The 21,919-nt window shown below is 40.1% G+C and overlaps 2 protein-coding genes across 2 annotated transcripts; both read left to right on the forward strand.

Moving 5' to 3' along the window:
• The first annotated feature begins 438 nt into the window (after positions 1-438).
• Positions 439-2,476, forward strand: LOC110158776 (trace amine-associated receptor 13c-like). The gene is made up of 2 exons (XM_020923297.2): positions 439-611; positions 1,672-2,476. Exons 1-2 carry the CDS (start codon positions 439-441, stop codon positions 2,474-2,476), a joined length of 978 nt encoding a protein of 325 aa, XP_020778956.2.
• Positions 2,477-8,184: 5,708 nt separating this feature from the next.
• On the forward strand, positions 8,185-17,653 carry LOC110158783 (lactose-binding lectin l-2-like). Its single transcript, XM_020923303.2, has 7 exons — positions 8,185-8,244; positions 8,350-8,436; positions 9,150-9,182; positions 9,323-9,414; positions 14,284-14,403; positions 14,478-14,589; positions 17,405-17,653. Exons 2-7 carry the CDS (start codon positions 8,382-8,384, stop codon positions 17,467-17,469), a joined length of 477 nt encoding a protein of 158 aa, XP_020778962.1. The 5' UTR covers positions 8,185-8,244; positions 8,350-8,381; the 3' UTR covers positions 17,470-17,653.
• Positions 17,654-21,919: the final 4,266 nt, after the last annotated feature.

A 21,919-nucleotide genomic window follows, 5' to 3' on the forward strand; every position in this document is an offset into this window, starting at 1 on the left:
TTGAAATTGAATTTTTCTTAAAGTTTCAGGTTGTTCATAATATTATAATATTTTGTAAAAGAAAGAGTTCATCAATTAAAAAAGATTTCTGTAATAGATTTGCGTTTCTCTGCACAAATATTTTAACTTATTGTTATTTTTGGGGTTTATATGACATGAGTTTTCTGATCTGGTCCCTTTGGGATCAAAGTAGGTTGGATACGGCCCCCGGACCAAAATGAGTTTGACACCCCTGGTCTAATGCATTTGAGTGGCGTGCGTGAGAGCGATCAGATCTACGGCCCTTAACCCAAAGCCCATAATGACCGTGTTATTACAGCGCAGCAACACATTACACCCTTTAGAATATTATGTCATGACATGAACCCGACCTATTGGGACTCATGCGCAGTAAACATCCATATAAAATAGATTTGGGTGGTGCCAGGCTGCAGGAGGATGGAGAGTGCGGCAGAAGAGGAGCTGTGTTTCCCACACCTGAACAGCTCGTGCAGGAGGCCCAGTGCTCACTCCCAGAGCCAGACGGACATCATCTACACCCTACTGTACATCACCGCTCTGGTCACCACCGTGCTCAACCTGCTCGTCATCATTGCCATCTCACACTTCAGGCATGGGACCAGACTTAAACTGAGAATTTAAGTGCAATTGAAATGATTTGCAATTATATGTTGGATATTTTTCTGTCTTCCACAAGGCAATCAAGAACAAATCGAAGGGGCTGTATTATACTAAATTCCATGCAATTACTTACCTACTTACCACTTGAATAACCCTGTGATATACTGTCTGTTGTAGGCTATGAGCTGTGTACTTCTAAAGTTTTAATGGTTAAAAAAATTAGACGACAGAAGACCAAATTTGTCTTAAATAACATACTTCATACCAAGACTTTCCTTTGTTTTAGTAAGCAACTGCCATTTCATCTGTTTGCTGTTTCTGAAAGCCAAAGTCTCAAACCTTTTAGTCTTTAAGAGAGAAAAAATAAACATATTTTGGTTGTGTTAAATGCACTGAAAAACATGCAAAAAAAATGCATCCTTACTGTGAGTCCATTCTTATTTGACTCTTTCTGCTTGTTTCCATGAGGATGTTGTTCCTTTAGCTATAACCTTCCACAGTATGGCATGAATGTGTATTTACTTCCACAGAGAGTGTTCTGTATGTTTTTAAATATGGTTTTAACCTTTAATCTTCATGCAGGTGGCAGTGTTTCAGTTCCAGTCACGTGCTCTACCTTTAAAAAGCAATAATGATCTGTTCTAAACAATAATCTGACCTTTAGGAAGTTACAACATAGTTACTTCTCCTCTTTTGTCCTATACTATGTCACACACTGCAAAGACTAAAATCTACCCAAGTTAAGATGACTTGAATTAAGAAAGTTTTATCATGATTTGAGTAAATTTCACTTGAAAAGTAAAACGATCTATCAATGGAGTGAGACATTTTGTACTTAAAATATGAAAATACATCTTGCTACACCCAAGATAATAAACAACTCTTTACACTTAAAATAAGAAACTAAATCTATTATTGCTTGAATTAAGAAAAACACCCTTTCCATTTCATTGGCAGATAATTTTACTCAAATAAAGTAAAATGTTCTTAATTTTAACTTACCTAGATACTGTTTTTTGCAGTGCATTTACCTTTGTTGTTTTTGCACAGGCAGCTCCACTCCTCCACCAACTTCATCCTCCTCTCTCTGGCCGTATCAGACTTCTTCGTGGGCATCGTGGTCTTCCCCGTGGAGAGCCTCATGTCCAGAACGTGTTGGACCCTGGGCGACGTCATGTGCGTGGTGTACTATATCATTCCCGTTACCTTGGTGTCTGCCTCCGTCGGAAACATGGTTCTCATTTCCGTGGACCGTTACGTAGCCATTTGCGACCCCATGCATTACCAAACCAGAATGACCGTAAAAATCGTCGGTATCAGCGTCGGCGTCTGTTGGCTGGGCTCTCTTCTGTACAGCTTCTGTCTTATGTACGAGAACTTGGTGGAACCGGGCAGGCACACGTCTTGCCGTGGAGAATGTGTTATCAATGTTTCCGGAGAAGCCGATTTGGTTATAGTTTTTATCATTCCGGTTAGCGTCATCGTGGTGCTGTATTTGCGGGTTTTCGTGGTAGCCGTCACGCAAGCCCGATCCATGCGTCATCAAGTCAGCAATAAGCAGAACATTGTCACCGTCACCGCGCGGAAATCTGAAATCAAAGCAGCCAGGAACTTGGGTGTGGTGATAGTGGTTTTTCTTATTTGCTACTCACCGTACTATTGCGTCTCTCTAACTGGAGGGAACCTTATGATTGGGTCACCAACAGAAATGTTAATGAGTTTTTGGATGTACTGTAACTCGACTCTAAATCCAGTTATTTACGCTTTGTTTTATCCATGGTTTCGGAAAGCGATCAAACTCATCGTGACTCTGCAGATTTTGAAGCCAGGGTCAAGTGATGCAAATGTTCTGTAATATTTTTCATATCTGGAGATGTGTAAGTGTCAACTCCTTTAATAAAGAATTATTTTCTATGAATGGAAAATGGAAGAAAAAAAAAAAGGCTGTTCCCACTAAAGTATAGTAGGAACACATTCTTTCTTTGTTGGATTGGATCATTTTTATGTGTGTTTCTTCTTTCAGGGGCGCTAATGCATTTATTTGAAATTTTTAGGCTGTGCTTGTATGTGGTTTTGTAAGGGGATGTGGTCATATATATTTTTAGCTCCTGTTGCCATGTTGCATCTGTGTGCCAAATATGGTTTGGCTATGCCAAAGTTTTGTCATGTCCCTTTTGCGAGAGCAGATATTTGGCTTGTTGCTATGGTAACACGATAGGAGATGGGTGTGCCAGTCATTGGCTTTTTTGTTCGAGATGGATATGTGTACAGAATTTTGTATGTCTAGGACAAATGAAATTTTGTTGTTTCGTATAATTTCTTCTTGATTCTCTTATAGCCTATCAATTTGTTCAAGGCAGGGTTTCCACCAGCGATTAGAGTTTGAGTGAAATATATATGTGATAGATTAATCTAAGAAAGTAAATGTACATATTGGAGAATCACTAACAATATTTAGGCAATTCTTTCACTAACTTTTTCAAAATTTACAAAAGTTTAGTTTAGTTTAGTTTATTAAGATCCCCATTAACTACTGAAACATCAGTAGCTATTCTTCCTGGGGTCTCCTCAAATTCATTACATAGAAATTGGAATCCAACACATAAACTTCACACACAGAGACACAGAGACAGAGACACAGACACAGACACACACACACACACAGACACACACACACACACACACACACACACACACACACACACACACACACACATGCACACATGCACACACACACACACACACAATAACAAGACATGAAAACTCAATGTATAGGAAAAATATTAAATAAAATATAAAAATAAACAATTACAGCAGATATCAATAATACATAAATAAACAAACTAATCACTGTGTAAAAAGGAACAGTTTTAACTTTTTTTGAAATAGCTTTTTGTTATTTTCAACCAACAAAAATTCTGGCAGTGCGTTCCATGCAACCATGACTCGATAACCAACAGTCCGCTGCATTTGTTTGGTTCTACACATAGGAAGCACACCACTTATATTCTGACTCTGACGAGTTTCGTAATTGTGGGTATCTGAGAAAAACACGAATTTGCTATAAATTATTTCTGGGATTTTAGTTAAAATTATATTTCTAATAAAAGTTAATAAATGATACTTGAGTCTGTATTTTACAGTCAGCCAGGCCAACTCATTGTGCATTAAGATTATATTAGTTCTGTATGGGCAGCTCAAAACAAGCCGGGCGGCTTTATTCTGAGCGACTCGTAACCTGTATAAGTTATTTTCACATGTGTTTGAACAAATGACCGATGCATAATCCATCTGAGAAAGAACTAATGACTGTACTAGATTTTTGATCGACCACTGTGGGAGATATTTTCTACAGTGTCTGATCATGCCCAGACTACGACCCATTTTCTTCAGTATGTGATCTATATGGTTGGTCCATGTTAATTTAGAGTCCACTATTACACCCAATAATTTTATTTCTTCAACTTGTTCAATTAAAATTGCTCCCAAATTTAAATGTAATTTAGGTCTATTTTAGGTAAGTTGTTCCTCCATAAACAGAGAAAGTCACGCCCACCAATGCGGCCATTTTGAAAATGTTTCCTCTGAGCCTGTTATTTACTGAAAACCATGGAAAGCCACTAGGGGGCGTCTGACAAGTATTTAATTGTAAACAACAGGTTTTTCAGGGAAACTATTGATTATGTGGTTGGGCAGAGGTCTCAGAATGTTGTGTATCAAATATGATACAAATGGCTTTAAAGAGTTAAACCATTCTGTCTTCATGGAGGTCAAACCAGACCAAATTACAGGTCAGAAATGATCAGATGTAACCCTGCTCACAGTCAGAATGAACAATGTAGGTACAGCATCTAAATGGGGATAAATAAAATCTCCAGATCCTCTATGAGAAAGGTTACATAGTGCAAATAAAATGTTCTTTTGCATAAATAAAGCTGTCCATGTCATCTGTATCAAGTAACACACTGAGCTCCTAAACTGTTACTTAATCAAATAAAATGAAACTAAATATGAGGCGGCACTCTGTCTGTACAAACATATGAACCATTTCTAAACACGAGTGTCTAAATATGTTTGTGCAGACAGAGTGTCGCCTCATATTTCGTTTCATTTTATCTGATATATATCAAATGTGTGTGTGTGTGTGTGTGTGTGTGTAAATTATACATTTATTTACATACATATATATTTTGCAGTCAAAAATAAACGCAAAATAATTTCATCAGCATACACTTTTTTTATCACAAGATTAACACTTTTTGTGAACAAGTTTTTTTACAAGCTGTGGCCTCTTCTTGGAGCATTTGAAAAACAACTGGATCTGACTGTAAATCAGAAGCAAAACAATTTGAACGAAACTGAGAAGTCCCGGTTGGAGGAGGTGGGCCAAAGCACGGCACGGTTGCTCATGTACACGCACATACACGACTTCACTATACAAGTCCTGTGTGTGCACTGATGTTACTCATACAAGGAAAACATTATATATATATATACATATATATAAATTCCGCTCCAAAACATGGCAAATCCGCGTTTACCTTCAGAAAGGACTGTGGATAGTGACAGATGTTTTGCAGCCACTCTCCTTCTGTTATTACTGCTCTGCGCTGTTATCCATAAACTAACACAGGAGTGCACTATGTAATAGATATTTCATGCCGCTGGACTTGTTTTCTCCACTAACAGCATTAGCTCTGCTGCTCGACATAAACAAACAGCGCCATGTGATGACGTTATCAGTTGTGCAGGTGTAAGTGTGGCCATAGAACCCTACGCAATCCTGCTTTAGCACAGCTCGGGTCAAAAATCCCATTGTGAGTGCGCCCTTAGTACAGCAGTCATGCTAACTGGAGATTACTGGACATCTCTCAGTAATGAGAACTACCTCAGGGTCGCAGCACAGTATTTCACCCCACAGTGGGAACTTCATGCTTTGGCTCTTATGGGCCCGGTCAAGCAGAAGTATACATCCATCCATCCATTTTCTTCCGCTTATCCGGGGCCGGGTCGCGGGGGCAGCAGTCTAAGCAGGGACTCCCAGACTTCCTTCACCCCAGACACGTCCTCCAGCTCCTCCGGGGGAAGCAGAAGTATACAGCAAGGCCAAAAATTCAAGTTAATGTATCTGATATAAAAATGTATTAAACAGACAGCATATGTACTCTAGTTTGTAAAACTGTTTACCTTTTTTCTGTACTATTTTTGGTTCTAAAGTTACATACATTTTAAACAGACCATGTATGAAACATGAAACAAAAATTATTTCCCAAATTATTATTATTATTATTTCAGAGAGTGGAACATCGAACACAAAGTTGTCTCACTGACAATTGTTACGGTACCGCAATAAAAAAATAAAATAAAAATTACAAAGCAAGCAGGGTACAAAAGAGACAAAAATGTGTTTAATGATAATCAAGATTAAATATTTAAAATGGGCGACACTCTGCACAAACATGTGAACCATGTCTAAACATGTTTGTGCAGACTGAGTGTCGCCTCATATTTAGATAGGAAGTTGTGGGAGGTATATATATATATATATATATATATATATATATATATATATATATATATATATATATATATATATATATATATTAGTGCTGTCATGCGATTAAAAAAAATGAGAGATTAATTAATTATGATCTGTAATTAATTAATCCAATTAATCTCATTTTAATCTCACCTAAAAATTGCTGAGAAAAGCTTCAATTTGAGGTATTTTCATTTAAATTCATTATTACATTATTGTGGCAGATCAAAAAGACTGATATAGATTTAAAAAAGTGACTTTATAAAGTCATTTATTGTTTAACAAATCTCTCCAAATTGGCTGTTGAGCCCAAGTCTCCATGAATAAGAAACTGTTTGCTGTAAAGTAGCAAAGACGAGGAAATCTGAACATAATAACTTTTGTCTACTTAAAGACAATAAAAAGTCCAGTCTTTCCTTAACCATATTAAAAATATTATTGATAGAGAAATGCTTTATATATGTTTAGATCTACTGTTAGTTTTAGTCCTGGTTTTAGTCCTGGTTTAGTCCTGGTTTAGTCCTGGTTTAGTTTAGTTCCTGGTTTAGACCTGGTTTAGTCCTGGTTAGACCTGGTTTTAGTCTTGGTGTTAGTTCTGGTTTAGAGGCGCACAGGAGGAAGCTGCGGTTTACGCCGCGTACGCGAGAAAACACGATCCACACGCGGCTCACGGGAGCACGTCGGTGTCCGCGCAGTGTCTACGGAAGGAAACGTGGTCCGCGCGTTCTCAGGGTAATGACGATGATGAAGGTGTGTGTTTGTTTGTGTGTGTTGTGTTTGTGTTGTGTTTGTGTGTGTGTTGTGTTTGTGTGTGTTTGTTTGTGTGTGTTTGTGTGCGTTTGTGTTTGTGTGTGTGTTGTGTGCGTGTGTGTGTGTTTGTGTGCGTGTCCCCTCATGTGGCAGGTCACTATAGGACAGTAGTGCAGACATCATGAGCCTATGCAGGTTGTTTTCAGGCGATATTATATTTGTTATTTTCTTTTATATTTCACATCGGGAGAATAATTTCCAAGACACGAATGTGTTTTTACCTGTGCACTGCTGCCTCTGTTCTACTGGCTCTTCGACCTCGTCCATTGTGCGACTGACGCCGCCAACGTTAACATGACGTTTACTTACGCTGTTACTGCTCGCGTTTTGTGTGGGTTTCCGGCAATGAGTGGAATTACCGAAATAAAAAAATGTATAAATGTGTTTTGTGTGTGTGTGTGTTGTTGTCCCAACAACACATAAAAACAGGTTTTATAATAAAGAAACTCACATACAGAAACACTAAAGTTAGAGATTAAAAATGAGATTAACGCGATTAAAAAACATAACGCACTAAATATGACTGTAATTAATTAATCGCAATTAACGCGATAATTTGACACCCCTAATATATATATATATATATATATATATATATATATATATATATATATATATATATATATATACACACATCACAATATTCCTCACCTTTCACAGTGGTAGGTCTCTCTCACCCTCATTAAGCTCGAGTCCAGCCTGGGAGCTAGAGAGTTCTGCACAGTATGTTTGCTGTTCCTAGTATTGCACTTTTCTGGACTGAGATGTCTGATGGTGGGTAAGGTAACCCCCTCGATTTGGAGTTGCCTTCCAAGTGTTCTCCAGCTGTTCCTTGAGCCCCTGGTATTTCTCTAGTTTTTCATGTTCCTTTTTCTTGATGTTACCATTGCTTGGTTCACCACAATGTCCACCACCACGATTTTGTTCTGTTGCTTTTGACTGTTGCAGTTGACCGATGGCCTCAGTAGGTGAGTTTCCAGTGTAGTAGACGACTATTTGGAACAATTTTGAAGCAGCAATCTAAGTATAGCTTAAGGCATTGTTACAAGAATGTTTTCTGTTATAGCTGAATAGACTGCCCTTTATTATCTTTGACATCAGGTGTGACCAGAGTAAATGAAAAGGAATCTGGGTGTTCCTGAAGTCAAACAGTGATGGGAAACCTGCACACAGATCACAGTAAAGATAGAAGGATGCACTTAGGAGTATAAAAGAAGAGAGTGTGGTCCAAAACAGTACCTCAGACTGAACTAGCCAGTTCTCCACTCAGAAAGGTGAGCATCTTCTTGTTCCTCACAGCTCTCTACCACAGTCATCTGATAATGAACATTTGGTATAATTAATGTTTTTATAATAAAGTTGATTTTTATGATCTACAGGGAGCCTGAGTTTTATCTTCTGCATCGTCGGTATGAAGCTGCTGGTTTTGTGTGCGCTCATTGGGGCTGCAGTGGCCGCTACTACAAGTGAGTTTAAAGGAATTGTTTATAAGATTTACATTTTAAATTCCGTAAACACAATCTAATTGTGTCCCCAGAGATGAGTTAAACATGTCTGAGTCAAATATAGCTTTTCCTACTATTGCTATTCTTATGCTGATTCACTCTTAATTAGAAAAAACATTGGACATAATGTCAAAGTTGTTACAGTTTGGTGTGGTTGCTTCTCAAGACGATTATCCAATCAGAAAGAATTTGAGTTTCATTTGGGTCTCCATTTTCAATGCTGAAATCCAGTTTGCTTAAAGAACACATATTGTGCTCGAGCCGGCTTTATAGTTCTAATCCATGACACACATGGATCATCAGGTTATAATTTGCAAAGGTGCAATATTCATCTAAAATAACTTAATAAAAAATCAAGCTCGAGTGAATCACTCCAAATACAACATCAACTATAACATGGTTAAAGGCTCTGAAAAGTCGATTTTGCATAATAGGTCTGCTGTGAGTGCTAGTGCAGCCTCTGCTGCTCAAGGTGTGATTTCTGAAGGTTCTGAACTTTCACATGAGGCCAGTCCATAAACTGAGAATGAGAAAAGCTTGTATGTGTCTCTATCTGCAGGTTAAGGCACTGATGACCCAGGTTCAGTTGTAATTGTGGTTACATACAAAGAAATGTTCAAATATAATGTGTAATTATAATATTTTCACTTTGGGGTTTAATGTTTTTGTCTCAGCACCATGGCAAGGTGAGACTGAACTTACTCAAGGTGAGTACCCATCCAAAAACATGGGATGTCTTTGTCATTTAAATTTAACAATACCATGAATAAAATTCATTCATGTGTGACTAAACTTGCTAAGAAGTAAATAATCAAATAATTAAAGCAAAATTTGTGCTCGGGTACAGGCTCTCATGATTTTCAAACTGAAATGTCAGAGTGCAGCAATTCAGGACGCTACCTTTACTTCAAGGATGCCAAACATTGGGCTGATGCTCAGGTAACACAAGTTACACATTTTTGTGTAGTAAAGATTGCGTACATATTAATATACACTACCAGTAAAGACAGGACACACCTTTATGTTTACTACTTTCCTCAAATATATGACGCAATATGTAAAAAAAAAAGAGGCACGTCATTTGGGCTCTTATTTGTTGTCTTGTTTTAATTTAATTTATTTTTTTTTTTACCAACAACTCAAAAATGTTTGTTTATTCTTGTCTTTTTTTTCTTAGCAGCAACAGCTAACATTTTTATTTATACTTATTATTTTTTTTGACATGGCTGATAAAAAATAAAAAAATAACGCTGCACTGCCTCTCTGGCTTTAGTGGGACTGGGGTGCACCCTGACATGGAGAGCGAATGGACTGTTGGCTGGCTCTGCTGCTTGCCAATGGGAGCAGACATTTTGCGTGTTGTCGTCGCAATGGGATTTGTGAGGATGTTTGTGTTATTAGACCATCCACAAGCGACTTTTGGAGCTGTGCTTAGCTGCTCCTGTCCAACACAAGAGTGAGGTACGCACCAAGCAAATATGCATGGCAAGAGGAGCTCATGGGGATTTGGGGACAAACATGCAGCATATACTTTCATCTAACATCCAGCAGCTTGATGTTATCTGAACAAGAAGTTCAGGGGTTTTGATCTGGGTGACTATTTCCTATAAGACATTGATTCTATGTATTTTGATGGTGACACTCACCAGCTCATCAGGGCGTGCCTGTGGGAGACTTGATGCCACAGTGCCCTGCTTAGTATCAGACTCACTAACTATACATCTCTGAGACTCGGTCCTGTCTATCTCCTAGCAACTGATGTTCCATTTGTTGTTTTTCCTCGGCTTCTTCACCTGATGTCCACTCTTCATCACTGTGTTGTCCTTCCTGGGTTTCTCCACCTGCACTGTACTCTGGTTCCCTTTGTTGCCCGGTTTCTTCATCTAAAGTGTTGAGGTCACTGCCAGTTAAGTGAGAACATAACTCCTTTTTAGCCAATTTGGCTTGATCATGAATTTCCCTACAGTCTCATCATGGGGCATTTCATAGTTTTTTAAAATCACAGACTTCAGAAGAAGTGGACTTGGAAAAAGTCCTTTCCCAGTCTAAGAATGTTAGTGTATTTGGCATTTCTGGAGATGGCAAGTCTACATGTGCCACCTCCATTTATTGCTCTTAAACATTTTTGACATGTGAAGCCAGGGGCGGACTGGGACCAAACAAAGGCCCTCAGTCTATCACTTTCAATCAAATCAATAGTGACATAATTGAAGAAAACACACAAAGATTAACTACGTCTGATGTGTATTAACACAAGCACCTAAATCACTGAAATGCTGTAAGGGGCTGCAATCAGTGCAGTGGGAGTAGATGTTTCCTCAACAGGTCACTGCTTTCTGCCACCTTGTCAATCACACACTCAGTGTCCAGGCACATGAGGACATCCTTTTCTATCACCATTAGCATGAACACCTCCAGATGTTTCTGTGAATTCTTGCTCCTCAACCAATTGATATATTTTAGGATTGAGAAACTTGTTTCAAAGGCCACTTGTGTCACATGCAGAGTAAGAAGGAACTGATATCCTAACCTAAGGATGTGGTAGGCATCCATTAACAGGCTGTACCTTGTTAGAATCTGGTAGCAACATGTGGGGTACTCTTTACAGGATTTGCACATGTTGTTTTTAATCTCTGCCTCCTCCACCACCTCTGGGTCATCTTCTACCCTCCTCACTGTGTACTGCTCAAGCACAGACTATTTAAGGTGTGGCTACTGGGCAGCCAGGCTCTTCAGCTCACTTTGTAAATTAGCTGTAGTGGCCCTGTTTTCGAAATTGAGCAAGCATTTGCTTAGCTCCATCAGTGCAGGGTCAGGCAATCCTGAAAAAATAAATGGGTCAAGAAGAGCCAAGTCTGCATAGAGAGCACCATGAGTTAAAAGCAATCGTGGATGCTCTCTGTAACAGTATCCATGATCTGATTATTTACATTTGCTTCATAGGCAATGCTGGCATTTGTGAAAACTTCATCACTTGCCACTTCACAAGCCATCATCGTCTTCTTTCTAGTTCTTTTCTCTGGAACGCATTTTGGCCACTTCAGGGTCACATTTCTCTTCAGTCAGTTTTTCATTTGCAAACTGAACAAAACAATCTTTAGCTTGCATCACTGACTTAAAATCTCTTGCTATGTTCCTCAGTGATTCTTCAGTGGTCAAAACCATTCAGTGAGCTGACCATGTATGTGACAAACCATGGGTCTGTAAGTATTTTGAGGTGGGGTGACTTCAAAAATTCTAAGGAAAAGCTGTATAGTCCGAACAGTCTTGTACCTTATCAGTGTCTCCAAATACGCCCTTGCTTTGAAATGCATTGCTTTCAGCGTCCTTTTCTTCAATCATTTCCAGTGTCCTGAGGACATCAATGTAAACACACTGCTCTGGCTTCCCAAAGGACCCAAACATCTTCTTCAAGGCACCATCTTTAGCCCACCATAGTGTCTCTCCAATAATGGAGAGGTGTCTGTGTTGACTATCCTGCACACACATTCATCCATTGAGCAATATCATTCATTAAGGAGAAGAAGGTTCCACTAGAAAAGGACACTTCAGTTGTGTCAGCCAGAACTGTTTAACACTTGTGCATAACAACACACATGCACTTGATTTGGTGCTTTTAAAGAAAGCAGTGTGACAAACTGGAATGTGGAACTCGCATCGTATCAAAACACAGTCAAAACACCCCAAATGGGTGCCCTACTATCCTTTACAGAACACCACATCTGTATGGCGATGAAGACTTCCTGGTGCCTTGCAGGGAGGTGTACATTGCAAACTGTGCTGAAGAAAGCCATGAGCAGGTTACCTGTGTGATGAGACTGAGTCTTTGAGTTGTCCTGCATGTTGATGGCAGAAAATGAGCAGCAGCAACCAAGAAACATCAAGGGAGGAAAGGAAGGCTATGTGAATTTGAGGGAGGAAATTATTAAACAGCTTTGAGTGATGAAAAGTGGAGAAGCCAAGTGCAGACAACAAAGGGTTGGTTGTAAATGAGATATTTACAATGGCAACTAATCAAATTTTACAGATTCAGCACAATACATGCAATTCAGAAATCTCTCGGCGAGCTACTGTGAAGAGGATGAACAGATACTGGTAGCTCCTGACCTAGAACTTGGAGACCTCTGTGTTAGGTGCTTCTCCAACAATGGCAGCAGCAATCCTGAGTTTATTCGCTATGATATAGTAATTATTGTTCTTGTCACAATACTAATACCACCACACACATACAGTTACACACATGCAACCAGAACTTCGCTTAGAGCATCTTAACCAACACACTCTCCTTTGATTTCGACATAGCATAGATTGCTGGGTTTCAGGTGACATCACAAGATTCTATAGTAGAGGTTTGCATGAGACTGAAGTCCAGATTTAGTCCTTGTTCAGAGATGATTCCATTGTGGTATAAGCTCCGTTGTTGAGTTATTTGTGGCTACACTGTGGCGTAGCACGACCCTCCTCTTGTGCCTGGTCCACTCAGGGCTACAGAGCGCACACTCTGTTTAGTGCTTGATGTTGGATGAAAGTATATGCTGCATGTTTGTCCCCAAAGCCCCATGAGCTCCTCTTGTCATGCATGTTTGCTTGGAGTGTACATCACTCTCGTGCTGGACAGGAGCAGTTACGCACAGCTCCAAAAGTCGCTTGTGAATGTTGTAATAGCACAATTATCCACACATATCCCACTGCAAAAATGACGTGCAAAATGTCTGCCCCCCCATGGTGAGCAGCAGCGCCAGCCAACAGTCCGGGAAACCTGCTGCTAAAGCTAGAGAGGCAGTATGGCGTTCTGTCCTCCAGCCCGGAGCAGTGATTCCCGCTCTGGCTCTCACTGCTCGGTTTCAGATTGGGGTCCACGATCTCAAGCTGTCTACATCACCTGCCCGTGCCTTTGTCTTGCACAGCACCCGGTGCCTGGGCAGTGGGTCAAAACATGAGCAAAAACCAAAAAACAACCCATCTATCTGTCAATCCCTTTACGCGATAGTGCAGTGCTTTGCCACATGAGCTAAACAGGAGAATATCAACAAAATACAATAGCACAATTAAAGTACATTAGAAAAATAGCGTCTTATGCCTGCATTGTAATCAGTGATGCATCAGTCTTACTTCTCATATAACTCATAAAGGGAACACAAAAAGTAAAACTGATGAAAAGACTGGTGGTTTCGTATACAGTTGGAGCAGTTGAGTCTTAAACCCCTTCATTTTGTAACTCACTGCCTACACTGGAGCAGTGAGTTAGAACATGAGGGATTGGAGCAATAATAGTTTTTGTTTGTTTGTTTTTTATTTGTTTGTTTTAATCAGTCACACCAAAGGTAAAAAAATAAAAATGAAAAAATAAACTGCTGCAAAGAATAAAACATTTTTGAGTTAGAATACAGGGCCCAAACGACGTGCCTATTTTTTTTATATTTATTTTTTTTTTCGCTTACCACTCAGTGCCTCCATAGATTAGGCAGCAAAGCAAGATTTGTTTTAATATTAACATTCAAAATCTTTGCTTTGTCCCGTGGCAGAAGGCTTACTGAGCTTCATGATAAAGCCCCTTGAAACTGTTTTAACTTACCAGCTGTGCCGTGTCATGAATGAACTGTATGTAAAGTGAGTGTGCTGGTGTTATGTACTTTTGTGTGATTGCTGCTGTACTTTTCCCTGTGCTGTAGATGATTTAACATCACATTGGCCACGTTGGCTATAATCTTTACATATTATTTACATTTTAAATATTCATTGATATGTGCTGTCCCTTTACAAATAATTCATAAGAAAGAAATTTAACGTAATGTCTCTTTTATACAGCTGCACTGTCAGACTCTGGGAGGAACTCTGGCCGTGATTCACACATCCCAAGAGAACGATTTACTGAAGAATCTTGCTAAGGGAATGCCTGCATGGATTGGATTCTCTGATGCACAACATGTTTGTCACTTTAACTTTAGCAACGTTGATTATAGATGTCACATTCTACAAAATAATAATCAAATCTGCTTTAGGAAGGGATTTGGCTCTGGATAAACGGTGACCGGTTGAGCTATACTGACTGGTGCTATGCAGAACCTGACAATGTGGGTGGGAAACAGGACTGCGCTATCATCAATTCGACAGGTCAGACACCATCAGAAATAAACACTAATGTTAAATTGATACTCTGCAGCTGATGACGTCAACATTCCTGCTGAACATTCCCTCGTAGACATACCGCATTTTCCGCACCATAGGGCGTACTCATAAGCCTCCAACCCCATCAAAAAACGACTGTGCGCCCCGCAATCCAGAGCGAATCCACTCGGGTGTCCCAGCACGACTTTGGTAAACTACAAAGCCGCACCACCCGCAGAGCACAAAAACACACACGGAGCAGACAACGAACACCCACAGACACACTCATCACTCCACGCGGACGAGGAACGGAACAGAGGAACCGAACCAAAAAAAATAGTGTTTTAGTCCCGGTTTAGTCCTGTTTAAGTCGTGGTTTTAGACCTGGTTTAGATCTAGTTTATATCTAGTTTAGACCTGCTTTTTAGTCCTGTTTTAGACCTGGTTTAGTCCTGGTTTTAGACCTGGTTTAGACCTGGTTTAGTCCTGTTTTAGACCTGGTTTAGTCCTGGTTTTTAGACCTGGTTTAGACCTGGTTTAGTCCTGGTTTTAGACCTGGTTTAGTCCTGGTTTTAGACCTGGTTTAGACCTAGTTTAGTCCTGGTTTTAGACCTGGTTTAGACCTGGTTTAGTCCTGGTTTTAGACCTGGTTTAGACCTGCTTTTAGTCTGTTTTAGATGGTTTAGTCCTGGTTTTAGACCTGGTTTAGACCTGGTTTAGACCTGGTTTAGTCCTGGTTTTAGACCTGGTTTAGTCCTGGTTTTAGACCTGGTTTTAGACTGGTTTAGACCTGGTTTAGTCCTGGTTTTTAGACCTGGTTTAGACCTGGTTTTAGACCTGGTTTTAGACCTGGTTTAGACCTGGTTTAGATCTAGTTTATATCTAGTCTAGACCTGCTTTTAGTCCTGTTTTAGACCTGGTTTAGACCTGGTTTTAGACCTGGTTTTAGACCTGGTTTAGACCTGGTTTAGTCCTGGTTTAGACCTGGTTTAGTCCTGGTTTTAGATCTGGTTTATACCTGGTTTAGACCTGGTTTAGATCTAGTTTAGATCAGTTTAGACCTGCTTTTAGTCCTGTTTTAGTCCCGGTATAGTCCTGTTTAAGTCGTGGTTTAGACCTGGTTTAGACCTGGTTTAGACCTGGTTTAGTCCTGGTTTTAGACCTGGTTTAGTCCTGGTTTAGACCTGGTTTAGTCCTGGTTTAGTCCTGCTTTAGACCTGGTTTAGACCTGGTTTAGACCTGGTTTAGATCTAGTTTATATCTAGTTTAGACCTGCTTTTAGTCCTGGTTTAGACCTGGTATAGTCCTGGTTTTAGACCTGGTTTAGTCCTGGTTTTAGACCTGGTTTAGACCTGGTTTAGTCCTGGTTTTAGACCTGGTTTAGACCTGGTTTAGTCCTGGTTTTAGACCTGGTTTAGTCCTGGTTTAGACCTGGTTTGGACCTGGTTTAGACCTGGTTTAGATCTAGTTTAGATCTAGTTTAGACCTGCTTTTAGTCCTGTTTTAGTCCTGGTTTAGACCTGGTTTAGATCTAGTTTAGACTTGTTTTAGTCCTGTTTAAGTCATGGTTTTAGACCTGCTTTTAGTCCTGTTTTAGACCTGGTTTAGACCTGGTTTTAGACCTGGTTTAGTCCTGGTTTAGTCCTGGTTTTAGACCTGCTTTAGTCCTGGTTTAGACCTGGTTTATATCTAGTTTAGAACTGTTTTAGTCCTGTTTAAGTCGTGGTTTTAGACCTGCTTTTAGTCCTGTTTTAGACATGGTTTAGACCTGGTTTTAGACCTGGTTTAGTCTAGTTTAGACCTGGTTTTTGACCTGGTTTTAGACCTGGTTTAGTCCTGGTTTTAGACCTGGTTTAGTCCTGGTTTTAGACCTGGTTTAGTCCTGGTTTAGACCTGGTTTAGTCCTGTTTTAGACCTGGTTTAGAGCTTTTAGTCCTGTTTTAGACCTGGTTTAGTCCTGGTTTTAGACCTGTTTTAGTCCTGTTTTAGACCTGGTTTAGTCTGGTTTAGACCTGGTTTAGACCTGCTTTTAGTCCTGTTTTAGACCTGGTTTAGACCTGGCTGAGAAAAAAAAAAAAAAAAAAAAGGGATATAGCCCAAAATGTGAAAACAGGAAAATACTGCCGTGTTTCAACAAAGTAACTGTAATCCAATTACCACTCACTGAAACAGTAACTGTAACTGAATACAGTTACTCATAATTTGTACTCTGATTACATAACTCCGGTACATGTAATCTGTTACTCCCCAACACTCCCTACACGCCACAACTGAACAAAGCCCAGAGTCACCGTGAACGCGCCAAACAAAGTCCCACTGGCCCATCCCACTGTTGTGTTTCGTTTAACGCGCCTTATATTCCAGTGCGGTTTATAGGTGAAAAAAGTTCGCAAATAGACCATTCAATGACAGTGCGCCTTATAATCCAGAGCGTCCTATAGTGCGGAAAATACGGTACTTGCTTTACGCCAATGACAGTCACGTTCGCTGTAGCTGGTCTCAGACTCTTCAACAGTCTTCCTCTGGGTATTAGAAAAGTCCACTCTTTTAATGTTTTCAAATCTATGTTGAAAACGAATTTGTATGCACTGACTTTTAACACAAGCAGAGCAGGATTTGTATTGTATTGTATTGTATTGTATTGTATTGTATCAATTTTTGAACACTAATGCTAATGAGCTATGACTAGAAAAAAATAGACTCATTGGCTCTGGTGTTCTAAAATATAAAACTAGCATGAGCGTCAAATGTCTAGTTATCTTTGCTTTACCCTGTCAGACAGTTGTTGTATCATTGTGTTTAAGACATGTTTCTTCCTTAGGTAACAAGTGCTGGGATGACCAGGACTGCAAAACCGCTTTCCCTTTCATCTGTCAGATGAAGTAGCTTCGGAAACATAAACCCTGATTTAAACACAAAATCATCTCCATCAATTTTTCTTTTTCCTGCTGTGACTTAAAGGAGTGAGAGAGAGTCCCATGTGAGAGGAGGTCTGCTCAGAGCTCATACAGAGAACAAGGAATGGATTTTAAAGATGCTTTGACTTCACTTTTTTTATTGTGATTAAAACGCTAAGCAATAAAACATGATTGGTCATTTTTCTATAACCCTAGGATCTAGACCTTGACATTAATGAATATTTATTTGAATATCTTACAATGGTTTTAATACAGTTAGATCAATCAACCAATCAAACTTTATTTATAACGCGCTTTTCATACAAAAATGTAACACAAAGTGCTTTACAGTGATTAAAAACAATCCCATATTTCCATCCACCTACCCACTTACCCAACCCCCACACCTGCCCGATCCCACACAACCAAACAACCAGACACACACACACACACACACACGAGCATGCTAAAATACATAAAACATAGTAAAATGTGAGGCTGAATACAGGCGAACCAGATGAGAAAGCACCATCAGAGGAGCCGTCTACACCAGGAGCAGAGAGACGTCCACCACCACCAGGAACCACCAGGAGCCCACAGGACAGACCCCGGCAGCCACAGCCGACCTCCGCTCCTGATGCAGAGGCTCCTGTAGATCTAGATCTAAGCTGCTTCTGAGCTGCGTCTTTCTTCCATGGCCCTTAGAAGAAATATAAATGTTGGTAATTTAACAATAACTACACCAGTTAGTGGCCCTCGCACATGTTTCGTCCAGGTGTCCTCTGACTGACTTGCAACTACCCCAGCATGCCTTTCTCTTTTTCTGACAGTTGGCCAGGTCCTGTCCTACGGAAGCCGAGAGGGGTCACAACAAACGCAAACGCCGCAACAAATACAAATGCGACAACACAACAAAAAGCCACAACACACCAAAAAAAGCCACAACAGGAATGACCGCGGGACTCTATTTTAATGCAAACGCCGCAATAAATACAAACGCCGCAACACATTAAAAAGCCACAACACATCAAAAAGCAACGATTTGTTCAAAGTAACCTCAAAACTAGAACATGTAGACGTTCAAGTAAGTGAAGGTGCAAGTGCTACTCATCAGACTACCAAACCAAAAAGGAGGAAAAAGTTCTTCTGTCTAAGATCCTGGTGTTGTTTTGGGAGATCTGCTAAGGAGTAAGTGGTGAGGAGTCTGAGTGGTAGTGAGTAGTTTAGAGCTGTAGGGGGCAGCAGTTTCATGTTCAAAGTGTGTTTCAGCTCCAATAGTGGTTCACCTGTGTTGGTGAACCACTTCTTTTTTCTTTTTCTTTTTTGAACTTCACTGAAATTGTGTTCAGTAATTGAATAGAATTGTTAAAAGGGCTGTACCTAATTTTTACTGTCTTCAAAACATGAGAAACAACAAGTTTGTATTACGTGGTTTACTGAAGTCAAAAATTATTCCTAAGCCATGCACTTAGGAATGCATCACATTTCACAACTTTTAGATTTCTAAGCAGAGTTTTGATGTCACAGTAATGCAACAACTAGCATGCTAACAGCATAACAACCGCAGCTTCCTCATACTTGATAGAAATGGGGTAAAAACATTTTGCTCATCTACACAGATGCAAACCTGGATTCAGCCACTTTGGTAACTGATACCTTACATTATATGGGAATCAATACTTGTGATACTTTTCAAATCATATCGTGGGATTTTAACCAACTAAGAAGTGACAGCATGTGCAGTTCAGTGGACACAAGTAAGGCACTGCTGGATTGTGTGAAATGAGAAAATACTCCAAGAGAGAATGAACCATTTCATCACCGACTGAAACAACAGAGTGAAGTAAGAACAAGGCCTTTCCTGTTGTGTCCACCTGGCGCCCCCTGGAGGCTGCTGTGATGCTGCAGGACAGAGGAGGGACACTTTTGGCTCTTCCTCTCCTCAAACTGCCCTGACACAGGATCTGCTGACTCTGCCCAACCAGTCACCCTGTTAAACCGCACTGAGACCTTTGACTGAGACTGTCATAAATTAGTCAACCTTAAACCCATATCCCATGCAAGAAATATCATGATCGGGGTCACCTGTCCACAGATCTCACCTGTAACACGGCTCGGTAGTGACAAGGAAATTCTGAGGAAGGAAGACCAAATGAACTTTTTGTTTGTACGGTCTATTTGAAATCAATTTGTTTTGCTCCAGTGTAGATGTATAGTATTTAGGTCAAAACAAATCCGTGGCGTACTGTCTGCAACTAATTTTAAAGAGTTTTATCCTCAAAGAATCAGGAAGTGTGCTGTTAGCATTACTGTGACTGGCCCCTGAAAGTTGTAAAAGTCATCACAGTGAGTAATTATTATACTCAGACTGAATAAGGTAAGTGAGGAAAACCTTTGGACCACTGCAAATCATTTAAAACAAACTAGTTCTTGTAAGTATCTTTTATGGTGAACTGTGTAACTTTTCTGGTGAAGGGTCCGCCACCTGCTTGTTTTCATAGGTATGTTAGTGCTTTGTCTTGATTATTTCACAGGATGGAAATATACTTGGCTATCACAATTGAGACAGGTTAATGGTCTATGGAGAAGCAAGCCTGCACACAGTAAAAATACATGTTTTTCAACTCCTGAAATTGAATAAACTCAAGGCAGATACACAACCGGTCAAGAGTTTTAGAACGTTTGACCGGTGGGGGATTTAGACCTGTTTTAGACCTGTTTTAAACCCTGTTTTAGACCAGTTTTAGTCCTGTTTTAGACCTTGTTTAGACCTGATTTATTCCTGGTTTAGACCTTGTTTAGACCTGACTTAGTTGTGGTATTAGACTTGTTTTAGTCCTGTTTTAGTCCTGTTTAAAATCTTGTTTAGACCTGGTTTAGACCTGTTTTAAACCCTGTTTTAGTCCTGGTTTTAGACCTGTTTTAAACCCTGTTTTACACCTGTTTTAGTCCTGTTTTAGACCTGGGTTTAGACCTGGTTGAGACCTGGTTTAGACCTTGTTTAGACCTAGTTTAGTCCTGGTATAGTTCTGGTTTAGACCTGGTTTAGATCTGGTTTAGTACTGGTTTTAGTTCTGGTTTAGTCTTGGTTTTAGTTCTGGTTTAGTCCTGGTTTTAGTTCTGGTTTAGTCTTGGTTTTAGTTCTGGTTTAGTCCTGGTTTTAGTTCTGGTTTAGTCCTGGTTTTAGTTCTGGTTTAGTCCTGGTTTTAGTTCTGGTTTAGTCCTGGTTTTAGTTCTGGTTTAGTCCTGGTTTAGAGGTGCGGCTCGTGCAGCGTATGGGACGGGGAACCGATACGGGTTCAGAGTATAGAGGTTTTTGGTGGGGGCTCTGTCACCTGCTTTTTCTCCATGTTACATATTATTATTGCAAAGCAGATACGTTTAATGCCCTGCTGTGGAACATTCCATGCAAAGACATAACATCTCCATGGAGGTAGCAGACTCTCCACCTTAGAAGTTACATAGTGCACCTTTAAATTTGTGAGCCAAAACTGTTCAGTGAACTTCACCAAAGTTCCTCAAATTGGATGAGTCAGCAAAATCGTGCACAAACTGAAGTTGCAAAGTAGTTTCTGGTTTTTCCAATGATGTAAGTCCCTTGGAGCATCCAGTGTCCATCTGGGAGCGGTGCAGAGGTGGAGATAAAGGGGACATAAAGAGTCGGCGTGATGTCACGGTCCCATCTCCTTCCAAAATGTCCACCCTCTACAGTGGCGCTTACTTGTGCTTCCCCGAGCTGGGCAACCTGTCCTGCTACAAGGGGATACCAGCTTTGGGCTACTCCCTGTATCTCAGCGGGTTGTACTCTCTCGCCTTCTGCTCTGGCATCCTCAACCTCATGGTCATTGTTGCCATCAGTCATTTTCGGTAAGTAACGTGTTTGTGACGTGCAGGCCTGTCATGATAATTACTACATCAACTTCAGTATAAGGAAGCTGGAACAATATATTTTGAGCCTTAATATTTATCATATGTACAATTTCCTTGCAACACTGGGGAGATTTTTGGTTTTGGTTTAAATTTTCTGTTCATTCTGCTGTTTATGTGTGGGAGCTGTTGCCTTATAAATATACTATATACTTAATTATCCTGCTTTTAATATTATGGTTTATCGTTCTATTTCTCTGTGGTGCTTTAACATTTGTTATCATCACAGGCCTAGTCACTTATTTGTGCTGGATTTAAAAAGAAATTTACTACGTCCAGTCAGCGCGACTGTCTGTCCCAGCACCTGCTGTACTAGAGGTGCACTTACGCTGGGACTTTTGGGCTGTGCTGTGCTCAGACGCTGTTACCTGTGGTTCTGTGGCCCGTGTTCACACCTGCGCGGCCGATGGCACTGTCGCACGATTGTTGCAAACAAAACAAAAACGCAGTTGCGCAGTGGAGCTGGCACTTTTGGCGAAGCAGGTCCGTCCAGCATCATAGAGTGTTGAACG

Source organism: Boleophthalmus pectinirostris, unplaced genomic scaffold, assembly GCF_026225935.1.
Source record: "Boleophthalmus pectinirostris isolate CB_2022bp ecotype Guang Dong unplaced genomic scaffold, ASM2622593v1 HiC_scaffold_1, whole genome shotgun sequence".
Taxonomy (NCBI): domain Eukaryota; kingdom Metazoa; phylum Chordata; class Actinopteri; order Gobiiformes; family Gobiidae; genus Boleophthalmus; species Boleophthalmus pectinirostris.

Coding starts and splice junctions, on each gene's coding strand:
- LOC110158776 (XM_020923297.2), top strand. CDS start 439: ATGGAGAGTGCGGCAGAAGAGGAGCTGTGTTTCCCACACCTGAACAGC. Junction 612..1,671: donor ATTGCCATCTCACACTTCAG/GCATGGGACCAG, acceptor GTTTTTGCACAG/GCAGCTCCACTCCTCCACCA.
- LOC110158783 (XM_020923303.2), top strand. CDS start 8,382: ATGAAGCTGCTGGTTTTGTGTGCGCTCATTGGGGCTGCAGTGGCCGCT. Junction 8,437..9,149: donor TGCAGTGGCCGCTACTACAA/GTGAGTTTAAAG, acceptor TTTTTGTCTCAG/CACCATGGCAAGGTGAGACT. Junction 14,590..17,404: donor CGCTATCATCAATTCGACAG/GTCAGACACCAT, acceptor TTTCTTCCTTAG/GTAACAAGTGCTGGGATGAC.